The sequence below is a fragment of the Canis aureus genome, chromosome 19 (genome assembly GCF_053574225.1).
Source record: "Canis aureus isolate CA01 chromosome 19, VMU_Caureus_v.1.0, whole genome shotgun sequence".
Classification (NCBI taxonomy): Eukaryota; Metazoa; Chordata; class Mammalia; order Carnivora; family Canidae; genus Canis; species Canis aureus.
This window is the reverse complement of record NC_135629.1, coordinates 8,177,417-8,190,727: the sequence shown is the minus strand read 5'-3', so window position 1 is coordinate 8,190,727 and position 13,311 is coordinate 8,177,417. Positions and strand designations below refer to the sequence as shown.

Sequence of the window (13,311 nt, the reverse complement as noted above, 5' to 3'; positions counted from 1 at the left end):
CTGAGCTGGGATCTCTCATGAGGGCCCATGCTCAAACTCAGTGAGTCCAAAATGAAGCTCATAAGCTTCCTTCCAAGACTGCAAATCTTTTTTTTTTTTTTTTAAAGATTTTATTTATTTATTTGTTTGAGAGAGAGGTAGTGAGAGAGAGCAGAGCAGGAAAGAGAGGCAGAGGGAGAAGCAGGCTCCTCTCTGAGCAGGGAGCCTGCCATGGGCTTTGATCCTGGGACCCCAGGATCATGACCTGAACTGAAGAGAGATACTTAACTGAGCCACTCAGGCGTCCTCCAAGGCTGCAGTTCTTTCTACATCCTTTACTCTGACTCATTCTCCTCCTTCCATTTAGTCATTCACACCAGAGCTCTGTTGTCATCTTGAACTCTCATGCCATCCAGGCAGTCATCAAATTTCTACAGATTCTCCTTCTTTTGATAGTCCCCCAGATGCTTTAGAAAATGTGTCCTCCGTTTTCTCTCCCACTGCCTTAGTTTGGGCTCTTCTCACTTCTCACTTCTTGCCTATATTCCCTACATGAACACTAGCTCCTTGCCTTGTCTGGCACCAGGTGCCCTTTCTAAAATACAGATCTTAGTTAAAAAACAAATCCCTGCTTTTTCAGTCTAATTTGGATATCGCTCCTTCCTCCTCCCATAACAGCCTGTACAGATACTTACACCATACTGTGTGGTGCTTGTTTTATCCACAAATTGCTCTACTGTCATTCCTGGTCTTAGTAACCCTCAAAACTTAGATCCTGAAAAGCAAAGACCTTAGTTTTTTTGCCATTGAGTGCTGAAATATAGCACGGGAACTTGCATGATATTATGTTTATTTATTTATTTATTTAAATATTATGTTTATTGAGGGAATAACTAAATGGAAACCCCTCTGTCTTTGACACATGTTTTGTTGGTAACATTAATTCTTTCTTTGAGTGCCTCCTGTGTCAGTTACCTGCATTTTCTAATTGAATCCTTACAATGACTCGGTATAGCAGGTGATATCCCATCTTATAGCTGGAGAAACAGGCTCCAAGAAGTTAAATGACCTCCCCAAGGTTGTGTGCCTAGATGTAGCAGAGGTGGGATTTTAACTCAGGTCTCTCTGGCTCATGAAGCCCTTCCATTGTCATACTGCCTCCAGCGTATCAGGCTGCATCTTTGCCCAGTAGTTTTTCTGGACTTAGATTTAAGACTCTATATTTACCTCTGTAAAGTTTTTAGTCTTGTTAAAATAGGCCTGTTGTATCAGGTGGTCAGAATCTTTTCTATTCTGAAATTTTGTTATCCATCATATTGCCTATTCCTTCCTGCTTCATGTCATGTGTAGAATTGGTAAGCAAACCCTTAACATTATTCAAGTCACTGGTAAAATGCAGCAAGTATACTTATTGAATATATTTGTTTACACCGTTTCTGTGTGTTTCCCTGCTCTAAACCACTAACACACAGTTCAGTACACATGAAATACTTAGTAAATATTCATTGACACAGATAAATAAAAATAAATTGGACCAAAGACAGCCAGTGACTTATCACCATTAGCTCCTTTCTTCCTAACATTGGTTCATACCTTAACCAGAATTCTTTGAATAAGATTATTTTTTACCAGTTTTTAATCCCTCTGATTATGTCAGTATATCCACTTACAACATCTTCATCTTACCTACTAGGATATTTGGAGCATTCTTGTCAGAGACTTTGCCTGAGGTCCAGATATCCTATGTCCCTATGTCTGTGGTTCTTCTTTGATCAAGGAAGAAGTGCGGTTACTCTGTCATGACTTGTTCTTAAACTATAGTGGCTTCTTATGATTACTTGGGCCTGCTTCATACAGTTCTGCAGGTTGTGCACTGCACAAGAGGCCACATCTGAGGGTGTTTATGTCATAGGCATCATGGGTTTATTTTTTATAGTGTTAATTTTCTGACATACAAGGGTAAAATGTCTTGAGCCAACCCATCAATGTATTAAGGAAAGGAAGTAAAATATCTTGAACAAGGGGTGCAGTTTTCTAATTGTACAAAAGTGCCATGTGGTCTAGAAAGGCCCACATGACACTTCCTGGGAGCAAAACCTCTGTCCAGTGGGCTGGAGAGCCCAACCTTATTCTCATCTTTGGAAATTAAATATTTTGAAAATCTGGTATCAAGTGTTGGCTTGGCCCAATTTTTCAGCCCTTCTTTTCCAGGACTCTTTAAATATCACCAGAACTGAAAATCAGAGTCTCTGTTACTCAGAAGCTAGCCTGCATAACTCAGCCTGCTTTTAGGAAACCATCACGGATTTTACTTGTTGGTTGACATAAGGTCTCCACAGTGATTCGGGTGAATCCAGGTAGCAGTCCCTCATATACACGACAGAGCAACGTGACACTGTTGATTGGTGCAGGTAACAAAAAGTCTTAAAAGCAGGTATCATGCATCCAACTTTCTTGTGTTGTTTCTCTCTCCTGTCTCACAGCCTTTCTCAGCTTTTACAGCTTTTGCTACCTCTCCTTCATAGGCTTCCCATGCCCTACAAGGCTGGTATCCAGTGCATCCATTCTCAAAAACTGAGGCTGAACAAGCAGACTATATATGAAGGTAAAGATTATTAAAGCAGAAGGAAAACAACTGCCAGAAGTAGCCAATGAGAATGAAGGTTACAGTTTGAAGACTGGGGAGGTGACTGTCAGTTCTCTGATTGACTTCTTGAAGAAGCAAATAATGCCAATCTGTAGGGGTACACATAGAGGTGAGGGAGACAACTCATCCGTAATAGCAGTTATCATGCCTGCTATGATCACAATTGTGATCACCTCACAGTACAGTTACCAAAAAAAAAAAAAGCCATTTTAGATGACTTGGTGTCTTGCGGAGACATCGGTTTGGCTCAGGGACATCTTGATTCTAATGCAATTTTTAAAAGGAATCGAGGCTTCTGAATCAGCTGATTCCTCTGTAGGAATCCTGAGTTTTCATCTTTTGGTAAAGGCTAATAATCTGTCTTCAAAGTTTGGAACTTTGCTCCCCTCCTCTTGGAAGGGAGGGCTTGTAAATCTCCTTCTTTGGCAGCCTTGCACATTATTTCCAAAATTCATGAAGATGCAGAGCATCACTAGCCAACAAAACATGCATTGGCTCCATATGCCAAAGGGGCCCTCTCCCCACTCCTGGCCCTCTCCGCCTCTTTTTTTTTTTTTTTTTTTTTAAACCCATCCACAGCTAAGAATATACTGCTTGACAGTGGGACTTGGCCATGTGGTTTGGTGCTTATTTTAATGACTGCCAGAGCTCGCGGCCTGTAGCTGTGAGAATGAGAACAGAAGTCTGCTCTATGTGCTCCATTTTGGCCCAGAGGAGGTACTTCAGGGCCAAATTGTGGTTATTCTGGCACTTCTGCTAAGTGAATGGCCCCACGCAACCTCAGAGAAATTGAACACAAAGTGCTCCTAACCCTTAGAACTTGTTCCTCTGCACTTCCCCTTGATGGCCTATAGCAGGATACCATCCGTTCCATTTTAATTAATCTCTGCTGTGAGTGCAATGCTCCTTTGAGGGAGGCAGGGCTTCAATGAGACGTGTTTAAGGCAGAGAAAGTTTTCATAGTGAACATGGGGAAGGCAACCACATTAGTCAGGCTCTGTTGGCTAACGTAGGAGGGATGTGTTGACAAGAAGAACTAACAGCACTACCATGTATTGAGCACTGGCTGTGCCCAGCACTGGGATAGGTACATCATACTCTTTCTCATTTAGCCGTCCCAACGACCTCAGGGCTTGGGTATAATTATCCTTATTTCGGAGATGAGGAAATGAAAGCAGAGGGGATAAAGTTCCCTGCCAAGGCTCCTCAGCCAATAAGAGGTGGAACTGGAACTTGCATTTGGGTTTATCTGAAGACCAGACTCCCAACTGCTGTCACTTTAGCATCCTTTCTCTGAACCATTAGAAGCTTCCCTGCCCTCCCAAAGCAGATGAACAAAAACCCAACAACACACACATGGACAAATTACAGCAATTTAGTACAGTTTGGCTGGCCTCTTTTTCTGCTATCTCTCCAAGGATCTAGTTTCCCTGAAGACAGGTTTGTTTGTTTTATCACTATGATTGTTGTCTATCTTCTACCAATTTACCTTCTTCATTTCCAGAAATCCTACACTGGCTTAATACTTGCTGTGTCCAATCCTATTGGCCCCCCACTGGAGAAAGACCAGTTGGACAGACTCACCAGGGAGCATTCCTGCTCCAATTAATTATATAAGCAGCAAAGCCAAAACTCTTCTGTCTTCAGCTTCTTTAATAACAAATGTCAGAGAAATTTATGGAAATGATATTTCATTTAGACTTATTTAGAGCAAGAATTTCTTTTCACCAAAGCTAGATTTAAAGAGGTAATCTGTTAAGTATTAAATGAATACAGGCAGTTCTCTGTAGGGTCACTGTAGGACTTTCTTTCTTTCTTTCTTTCTTTCTTTCTTTCTTTCTTTCTTTCTTTCTTTCCTTTCTTTTTAAAGATTTTATTTATTTATTAATGAGAGACACACAGAGACACAGACACAGACACAGGCAGAGGGAGAAGCAGGCTCCATGCAGGAAGCCCTACGTGGGACTAGATCCTGGGACTCCAGGATCACGTCCTGGGCTGAAGGCAGGTGCTAAACCGCTAAGCCACCCAGAAATCCCCAGGACTTTCTGAATATAGGACTTTCTGTTTTACTTTTCTTGTTCAAGTGTAGTAAACATATAGTAAAATGCACTAATCATAAATCTGTAAGCTCATGGGTTTTTACATAGGTATGTGCCCTGTAACCACCGCCCAGCTCAAGTTACATAGAATATTTCCAGCTCCCCAGGAGGCGTCTTATTGTCCTTTCTCAGTCACTAGCCCCACCCCATCCTGGATTACTTTTCTAATTTCTATCATGTTAATTGGTTTTGCCTTGAGTATATAATAACATAGGCTAGGTGTGTGCAGGTGTTAAAATTGTCTTCATATTTTATTTTGGAACAGTTTCAGACTTGCAGCCTTACAAGAATAAGACAAAGACCTTTCATGTGCCCTTCTCCCAGAGACTTCATCCAGATTCTGTCCCAATAGCATCCTTTATAAAAGCAGAGTATCAACCCAAGATCACATGTTGCCCTCAGTTGTCACGTCTTTCTCTTTCACTCTGGGACAATTTCCTAGTCTTCCCTTGACTTTTAAGACCTTGACACTTTGGAAGATTGTAAGCCCATCTAAGTAATTTTGTAGAAGGTTTTCTAGTTAGGGTTTACCTGACGTTTCCTCTCGATAAGCTCCAAGTTGTGTTTTTAGCCGAGTGCTATAGACGTTTGTGTTTTTCATGGCATTCCATCACATAGCATACATGTCTGTTTGTCCCATTGCTGCTGATGTTAACTTCAATCCCTACATGAAGATGGAATCTGCCAGATTTTGTCACTGTAGAGTCACTTTTTCTCTCTTTTGATTAATCATTTTTTTGGTGAGACTTTGAGACTGAATGTAGGCTTTTAACTTCTGTAGCCATGGGAATACTTTCAGGAAGAAAGATTGATTCTTTACTGATTTTGTATTTGGTTGAGTAAGGTTTCATTTCAATTGATTTGTACATGCATATCTCTTGCCCACTAAGATCTTAGTCCTAAAATACAGTAATAAGTTTAGAGACCTTCTAAGTCACATGGCCTATTTCCATATGTTCTTCATGATTTCTTACTCTCATCTCCATATTCCATGGTAATAAGCTTAGAGTTTGTCTTCCCAATTGCAGAAGCCTGGCTTATTTCTTACTCTTGCTTCTCTTGTGATAGGTACCCATAAAAGGTTTCTAGAACTCATCTTAGTAGCATTTGAGAGCCACTCTGCAAGGGAGTATGGTATATTGAGAGGAATATGAGCCAGGATCTGAATCTGTAGAATTTATAATCAGGTTGATGGAAGTAGACAGATCAGCAGAGAGTCAGACAGTAATACTAAATGTAGAGGTAGCTTAGAGACAGGAGTGATTAACCATAGCCAATAGCAGAGCAAACATGGAGTAAAGAGAGTGAAAGGCAGCTTTGGGAAGCCTTTCTGGAGCAAATAATCTCCAAGCTGGATTTTGAGAAGTGCTAGTCACAGAGGCAAGGGTGCCTTTTAGACAGGGGGAGCAGTTTTTTCAGAGTTGCCAAGGCAGCACAGCAGTTGTGTTACAGGAGAACCAAGCAGCTTGATGTTTCTTCAGCATCTAGTCAGAGGAGTGGTGGGGCCTCCAGGGTGGCACCAGAAAAGTTGGGAGGCAGTAGTAGCAGGGGTCCTGGAAAAAGTAGGAAGGAAACTGAGGGTCCTCGAACTACAGCCTGCAGGTTAGATCCTGACCAAGGCCTTTTTGTGTGTGTGTAGTCCATGAGCTAAGGATTGTTTTTACATTTTTTAAGAGTTGTAAAAAAGGAGAAGGAACTATGACAGAAACTGTTCTGGCATGCAGTGTTTAAAATATTTACTATCTGGCCCTTTTCAGAAAAAGCCTGCCAAGCCCTCGTCTCGTCTGATTGCCTGATACAGTAATCCTTTGAACAATATGACTTGGCTAATAGTCATCTAATATATGCTCGGACACTTCCACTAATGGAAAATTCATTATCTCTCCAGCCAATCTGTTTCTTATTTGGACAATTCAGGCTATTAGTAATTTTTAAAGTCTGCTGTAATTTATCTCATTATAGCATCCATCTATTGGCCTTTTGTGGGGGAAGAGTGCTATTATTGCATGTCAACATTTACTGAGCTCCTAATATATTCTAGACAGTGTGCTGAGTGCTGAAGAAAGATGAGTAAGAGACATGGTTGTTGCATCAGAGCTCTCTCAGATGTTTCTTGGAATTAAAGCAGCTATGCTGGTAGTTTTTGGTATGTTTCATTCCCCATCTTGCCATTGGGTTGGGGCTTTTTTCTTTATTTCTGTATTATTCCACATACACACAATTCATTGAATTTCAAACACTATACAAAGGGAATAGGGCCATACAGTGAAAATAAGTCTCTCCCCATCCTTGTCTCCTGATTCCATAGCTGCTTTCTTGGGAGGCAACCATTGTTACCCATTTCCTGTAGGGATTTGACTTTAAAGAACAGCAGGGGATTTGACTTTAGAGACTTAGAAATGGTAAAGAAACTTTTGGTAAGTACTCAGATAGTGGTGTTTTTTGAGCTCCCACTTGGGTAAATTGCTGAGTGTGATTTCATTTTGTTTTCATAAGACCTGAAATTTGCACCGCCTTTGGGTGGTACACACAGACCCAGAGAGTTTGTATTGCTTAACTACCTACCTGCTACTTCAGTTAAATCTTGACTGGCTGGATGTTTTGATTACTGCTGAGCTTTTTGTTCATGACAGCATTGAATCCTCATCAAAGCCTTTCCTCTTTCAGTGGAAGTGACACAATCCCATCTTATGTAACTTCTGGGTTTCACATCCTGAGTATGGTAGAAATAGTTAGAAATAAAGTTGAGGGACGCCTGGGTGGCTCAGCGGTTGAACATCTGCCTTTGACTCAGGGTGTGATCCCCGGGGTCCAGGATCAAGTCCCACATCAGGCTCCTCTGGAGAGCCTGCTTCTCCGTCTGCCTGTGTCTCTGCCTCTGTCTCTCTCTCTCTCTCTGTCTCTCATGAATAAATAAATAAAATATTTTTTTAAAAAAAAAGTTGAACCACATTTATATTGATGCCCCTGTCAGTTTCCTTCCTTGAATATGTCAGTATGTGGTTTTGAAATATGATAGAAGTAATCTTTAATGTTCTAAGTTAAGTAAGCAGAGGCCAGAATTCTCACCTTGTGCTGTCTTGGGTTGTATAGGCATGTAATTTTTTAGGAAGCACATGATGTTTGGATATAGGTTAGTGACACATAAATTACTTTGCACCTATTAACTCACTGCTTCCTCCAGGATTCCATTTTGATCACTACTTCTTAAATTTTTTCTTCCAGCTTAAGGAAGATAGCAGTGTGACACAGATATATGGGTTCCTAAGTGATACATTTATACTTGAGTATGGTATTTAGATATTTCCAGCAGTGTCCTCATCACATGTTGCTGCTGCTTAGGACCTTTCTGTTTTCTTAGCCTGTCAAGCAGCAGTTCAATGGCTGAATACCAACCATATCCTCTTGTGAAATAGACTCTTGGGTTCTGTTTGAAATTTCTCAAAGATCAAATAAGTCAGAAAATGTTTGAAGGATGTGCCTCTTATGCAGATTACTTTGTTAGTATGCCCATCTGTTATCTCCTTTTTTTAAAAAAAAAATTCTATTTATTTATTCTTGAGAGACAGAGAGAGAGGCAGAGACATAGGCAGAGGGAGAAGCAGGCTCCATGTGGGAAGCGTGACATGGGACTCGATCCCAGGACTCCAGGATCATGCCCTGAGCCGAAGGCAGACGCTCAACCACTGCACCACTCAGGCATCCCCCATCTGTTATCTCCTAAGTGATCTTCCTGATTTACTTTTTCCCAGCTGTTGAAGTGCAGTATAGATGAGAGTTTTCTCTTTTGTCTCGCACTGGTAAAATTTCATGGGGATGACCTTAGCAGATCATCCAAATGATGATGAGTTACTGTTGACCTTTAAGAGTAAGTTGGGGATGACTAAAGCATGTAGGGGCCTGATGACCCATCACACAGAGGCTTTCAAAGATCCATTTGTACCACTGTATGCTTCTGTGTTGATTTCCTTCCATGTTGGATTACTCTGACTGCAGTGTTTTTCTTTTGACTGTTGGAGAGGAAGTTAGTATGTAAATGTTTTTCAAAATGGTTATCTTTTAGTATATATGTGGCTGGTGGGCAATATAAAGGCTCTGAAAAGGGGTGTCTTCCTTCAAGGCAGTACAGCGTAGTAATGACAGTTGGGGCTTTGAAGCTGGTTGACCTGGGTTATAATCTTAGCTCTTCTCCTTTCTGAGTGACTCTGGGCATGTTACTTGATATTTCAGTGCCTCCATTTCTCTTCTGTAAAGTAGGCACAATGCAACCACTTCGGGGATATCATAAGATAATGTGTAAAATGTTTAGTGCTTGGCACCGAATAAAGATTCACTTAGAATAGTTACTAGTACTGCTATTATTTAAAAAGTTATAAAAAGAGTATGATAAAAAAAGCAAGTATGATTCATGATGGTAAATGCTCTAATGGAAATTTTCTTTTTATTTTTTTAAAAATATTTTATTTATTTATTCATGAGAGATGGGGGGGTGGTTGGGCAGAGACAGGCAGAGGGAGAAGTAGGCTCCTCACAAGGACCCCAATGTGGGACTCGATCCCAAACCCCGAGATCATGCCCTGAGCCGAAGGCAGCCGCCCAACCGCTGAGCCAGTCAGGCATCCCTCTAATAGAAATTTTCATCTGTCATCATGGGGAAGGGAACCATGGATGCCCACTGACAGTGGGCATTAGTGAGAGCTTTATAAATAATCTTAATTAGATGAGAAGGAATTTTCCTGGTAGAGAGGGGAGAGGTTTCCTAGGGAAAGGTGTAGGGCTGGAAAACAAGCAGACTGAGACAGTGTGGACACCTTACTCTCTGTGGAGTTAGGTGGTAAGCTTTTGTTTGTTTAAAGAAGGGAGCCCCCATGAGCAGATCAGTCCTGGTGGCAGTGTGACATCTTGTTTGGAGAGTACAGGGACAGAAGGCAGTGACCTCTGAGCATGTTACTGCAGGAGCTGAGGTGTAAGATGGTGGGCCTGACATGTGGCAGCAGGGATGGAGAGGAGGGAAGCCGATTGAACAGGAAGCACGAAATTGTATGAAGAGTGTGGACATATGGAATTGGACCCTTGTCCTCCCCAGTTCACCCCGCTTTCCAACCTGTATGTCCTTCTGTGGACTTCCTACTTCTCTGAACCTCAATTTCTTCCCCTGTAAAATTGGAACGGTCACTTCTTAGGGCTTTCCGGTGGAATACATTCAGATGCACACTCCTGCAGCAGTGCCCAGTCCTGGGCAGTGCTCAGTAGCTGTTCCCTTCCTCCCATTCTAGAGGCCCATTTAAGGGTGAGCCTCTAGCAGTTGCTGACCTCCTGAACGTGAGAGAAGAAGTGAAGATGACTGAGGTTTTGGCCTCAGATGTAGGTGATACTATTAAGTATCTAAGGTGATACTATTAAGTAAACTAGGACAAATTGGAAAAGGGATAGAGGGCAGCCTGGGTGGCTCAGTGGTTTAAGCACCTGCCTTCTGCCCAGGGTGTGATCCTGGAGTCCTAGGATCAAGTCCCACATCGGGCTCCCTACGTGGAGCCTGCTCCTCCCTCTGCCTGTGTCTCTGCTTCTCTCTCTCTCTATGTCTATCATGAATAAATAAATAAAATCATTTAAAAGAAAAAGAAACATGTAGGGTCCACTTAACCATGGATTCTTTAAAAAAAAAAAAAAAAAAGGAAAAGGGATAGAATTTAGGGAAAAGAAATGTTCAGATTGGAGTTTGTCAAACTTGAGATGTCTCTGAGGAATCCAAGTCCTGGCTTTAAAACATACTTATACAGGTAACCCTTGAACAACATGGAGGATAGAGGTATAACTTTTGACTCCCTAGAACTTAACTACTAGTAGCCTATTGTTGACCAGAAGCCTTACTGATAACATGAACAGTCAATTAACACATAGCTTCTAGGTTATATGTGTTATATACTGTATTCTTACAATAAAGTAAGCTAGGGAAAGGAAAATATTATTAAGAAAGTCATAAGGAAAATACATTTATAGTACTGTACCATATTGAAAAAACTCCATGTACAAGTGCACTCATGCAGTTCAAACCTGTGTTGTTCAAGGGTCAACTATATATGTTGGTCAGTTGTATCTGGCATATAGATAGAAATTGATATAGAGAGGTGCCTGGGTGGTTCGGTCGGGTAAGCAGCTGCCTTTGGTCAGGTCATGATCTCAGGGTCCTGGGATCGAGCCCCACATTGGGCTCTCTGCTCAGGTGGGAGTCTGTATCTCCCTTTCCTTCTTCCTTGGCTCCCTCTCTCACACACAAATAAACAAAACCTTAAAAAAAAGAAATTGATGTAGAAAATGAATAAGTTTGCTTTTGAGAAGCTTACAGACCAAGGAGAGGTCTGACCATGGAATCTTTCAGAAACCAATAGTGGAAAGCATTGTGGAGGAAGAATAGAGGGGAGTGATTGGAGGAGGCTGTTGGGTGTTCTAACCCCATGTTTCTCAACACAAAGGCCCCAGGTCACCTATATGAAGGTCTGTTTTCTCTGTTGGGCATTGAAGCCCCGGTGCATGGGATCTATGAGCTTTCCCTGGGCCTGTGGAAATAGGTGTGACCTGGGAAAAGATGAACATTCGGAGAGTACAGAATTATAAAAAGCTTTTCAAATAACTAAAAGCCAGAAATTGTTTAACATGGGGCGGGGGTACATTTAAATATGTTTGAAATGATTTGGAGGTGGGGCCTCCAAAACTAAGAGTGGCAGTGGCCTAAAACCATCAAGATAGTATCAAACTTGAATCAGACCTGCCAGTCCAACCTGGAGACTCCTCACCTTCACCCTGGTGAACCCCAGGACCTTCACCCTGGTGGACCCCAGGCGTCCTCAGTCTTTAATAAGTCTTTAATAAGCCCTCACACTGGGAAAAGTCTTTAATAAGTCTTTAATAAGCCCTCACACTGGGAAAAGTTTGAAAACCTTTGGTCAGATGTCTGAAGCATGATTTGAGAGTGCATACTGAGGCAGTGGAAGTTTTAAAGAGCTTCTTCCCTGAGACTTCCTCCCAGTTCTGCCCCATACTCATCTCTTTCTGGATTTTTAGCACTTTCATGTAGTGATAACTTTGCATTTTACCATCTAGTTATTATCAATCGAAAGCTCATTACCTCTTAATTTCAAAATCAAACAAGTTTGTAAAACTGAAAGCTATGTAATAATCTTGGCTCAAAATTCAGACCATAAAAGATGTGAACTGTTGTCATCTAGCATGATTCTTCATCCATTCTGCTGAAGAAATGTTATTGTATCTGGTCATAGGGAAATTAGGGTGGAAAGTGAAGAGACCTCTCCCACTTTTGCTTTTTGGATATACTGAGTTCCTCTAGTATTGTACTTCTCTAGCTGGGGGTGGTATCCCCCTGAGAGTGTGCAGAGACAGGGGAGTTATAGTGCGCACATGCATGATTGCCTGTAGGGTCATATTTATTTGATGATATCGAGGGATGGGGAATGAAATATTAAAATCTGTATAGAAAGAAAATGCACATTTTCCATGCATTTAAAAGGTAAAATATGTGATATAAAAAAATGCAGGTTAGATGGGCAAAAATTTCTTCATTCTCCTCAGCGGGAGGTGCTCAAGTGCTACTGTCACTCAGAGGTCTGACAGTTGGCTCTGTTGTGTTTCTGGCCAATTGGGCTTGGGTTTTGTACTTGTGAAGTTCTCCAGGACCATACAGGAGGGCAGATATTTATGAGACAGGGATTATGTCAGGGAAGGAGTAGCACTTGTGCAGCATCAGACTGACTTGAATGAAAAGGGAAGATGTACAGAGGTAAAGGCCAGAAAGGCCTCAGAGAAAGGGCTTTACTTTACTTAGACAATCAGTTGTGTCATCAGGAGGTGAAACTTGGCAACATAGGCAGATTACTCAGGATGGTTTTCAGTTATGTCTTCAGGTAGCCTGTGTATCTCCCATCACTTTTTGTTTTGATTATGCCTTATTACACATGTTTTTTTCCTCATATTTTGTACTGTTTTGCTGTGTTCTGTTTTGTTTTTTTAGGAGGCACCAAATGATGGCAGCAGCTCTGGGGGATCCCGGGCTCTCCAAATTGCTGTTTGCTCCCTTTAGCAGTGCCTTGGATGTGGGATTCTGGCATGAGTTGACCCAGAGAAAGCTGAATGAGTATCGGCTAGACGAAGCTCCGAAGGATATTAAGGGCTATTACTACAATGGTAGGCAACAGTAAACTCCATCGTCTTTTGTTATGTTCTCTGCCCTCCAGTTTAGGATCAGCTTTCCTTCAGAAAAGGGACACCCTTGTCTTTTATAATTAATACCCTTCACTGGTTTCTATTTTACTTCCCAACTGTCTGTCTTTAATTAATTAATTAATTTTTATTTGAGTGTAGTTCACACACAGTGCTATGTTCATTTCAGATTTACAACATAATGATTTGACACGTTTATACATTATGCTGTGCTCACCACAAGTGTAGCTACCATCTGTCACCATACAATGCTACTACAATAACATTGGTTATATTCTTGAGGCTATACCTTTTGTCCCCATTTTACTTCCTGACTTTTAACACAAGTTCATTTTCACTTTTCCTCTG

At 41.4% G+C, this 13,311-nt stretch overlaps 1 protein-coding gene across 17 annotated transcripts in view; it reads left to right on the top strand.

Moving 5' to 3' along the window:
- ATG7 (autophagy related 7) overlaps positions 1 to 13,311 on the top strand; it is a 237,862-nt gene that overhangs the window by 4,370 nt on the left and 220,181 nt on the right. For 15 of the 17 annotated variants that reach the window (XR_013357403.1, XR_013357402.1, XR_013357407.1 and 12 more), the window contains exon 2: positions 12,755 to 12,927. The exons of 1 other annotated variant lie outside the window; for it this stretch is intronic. Coding sequence is in view for 10 of the 16 variants with exons in the window: in XM_077857802.1 (XP_077713928.1) it covers positions 12,765 to 12,927 (163 nt within the window). In the remaining 6 variants the exon portion in view is untranslated. Of the gene's footprint in view, positions 1 to 2,220; positions 2,391 to 2,504; positions 2,585 to 12,754; positions 12,928 to 13,311 lie in introns of those variants that run through there. One more of the 17 variants, XM_077857797.1, reaches the window with a different exon arrangement.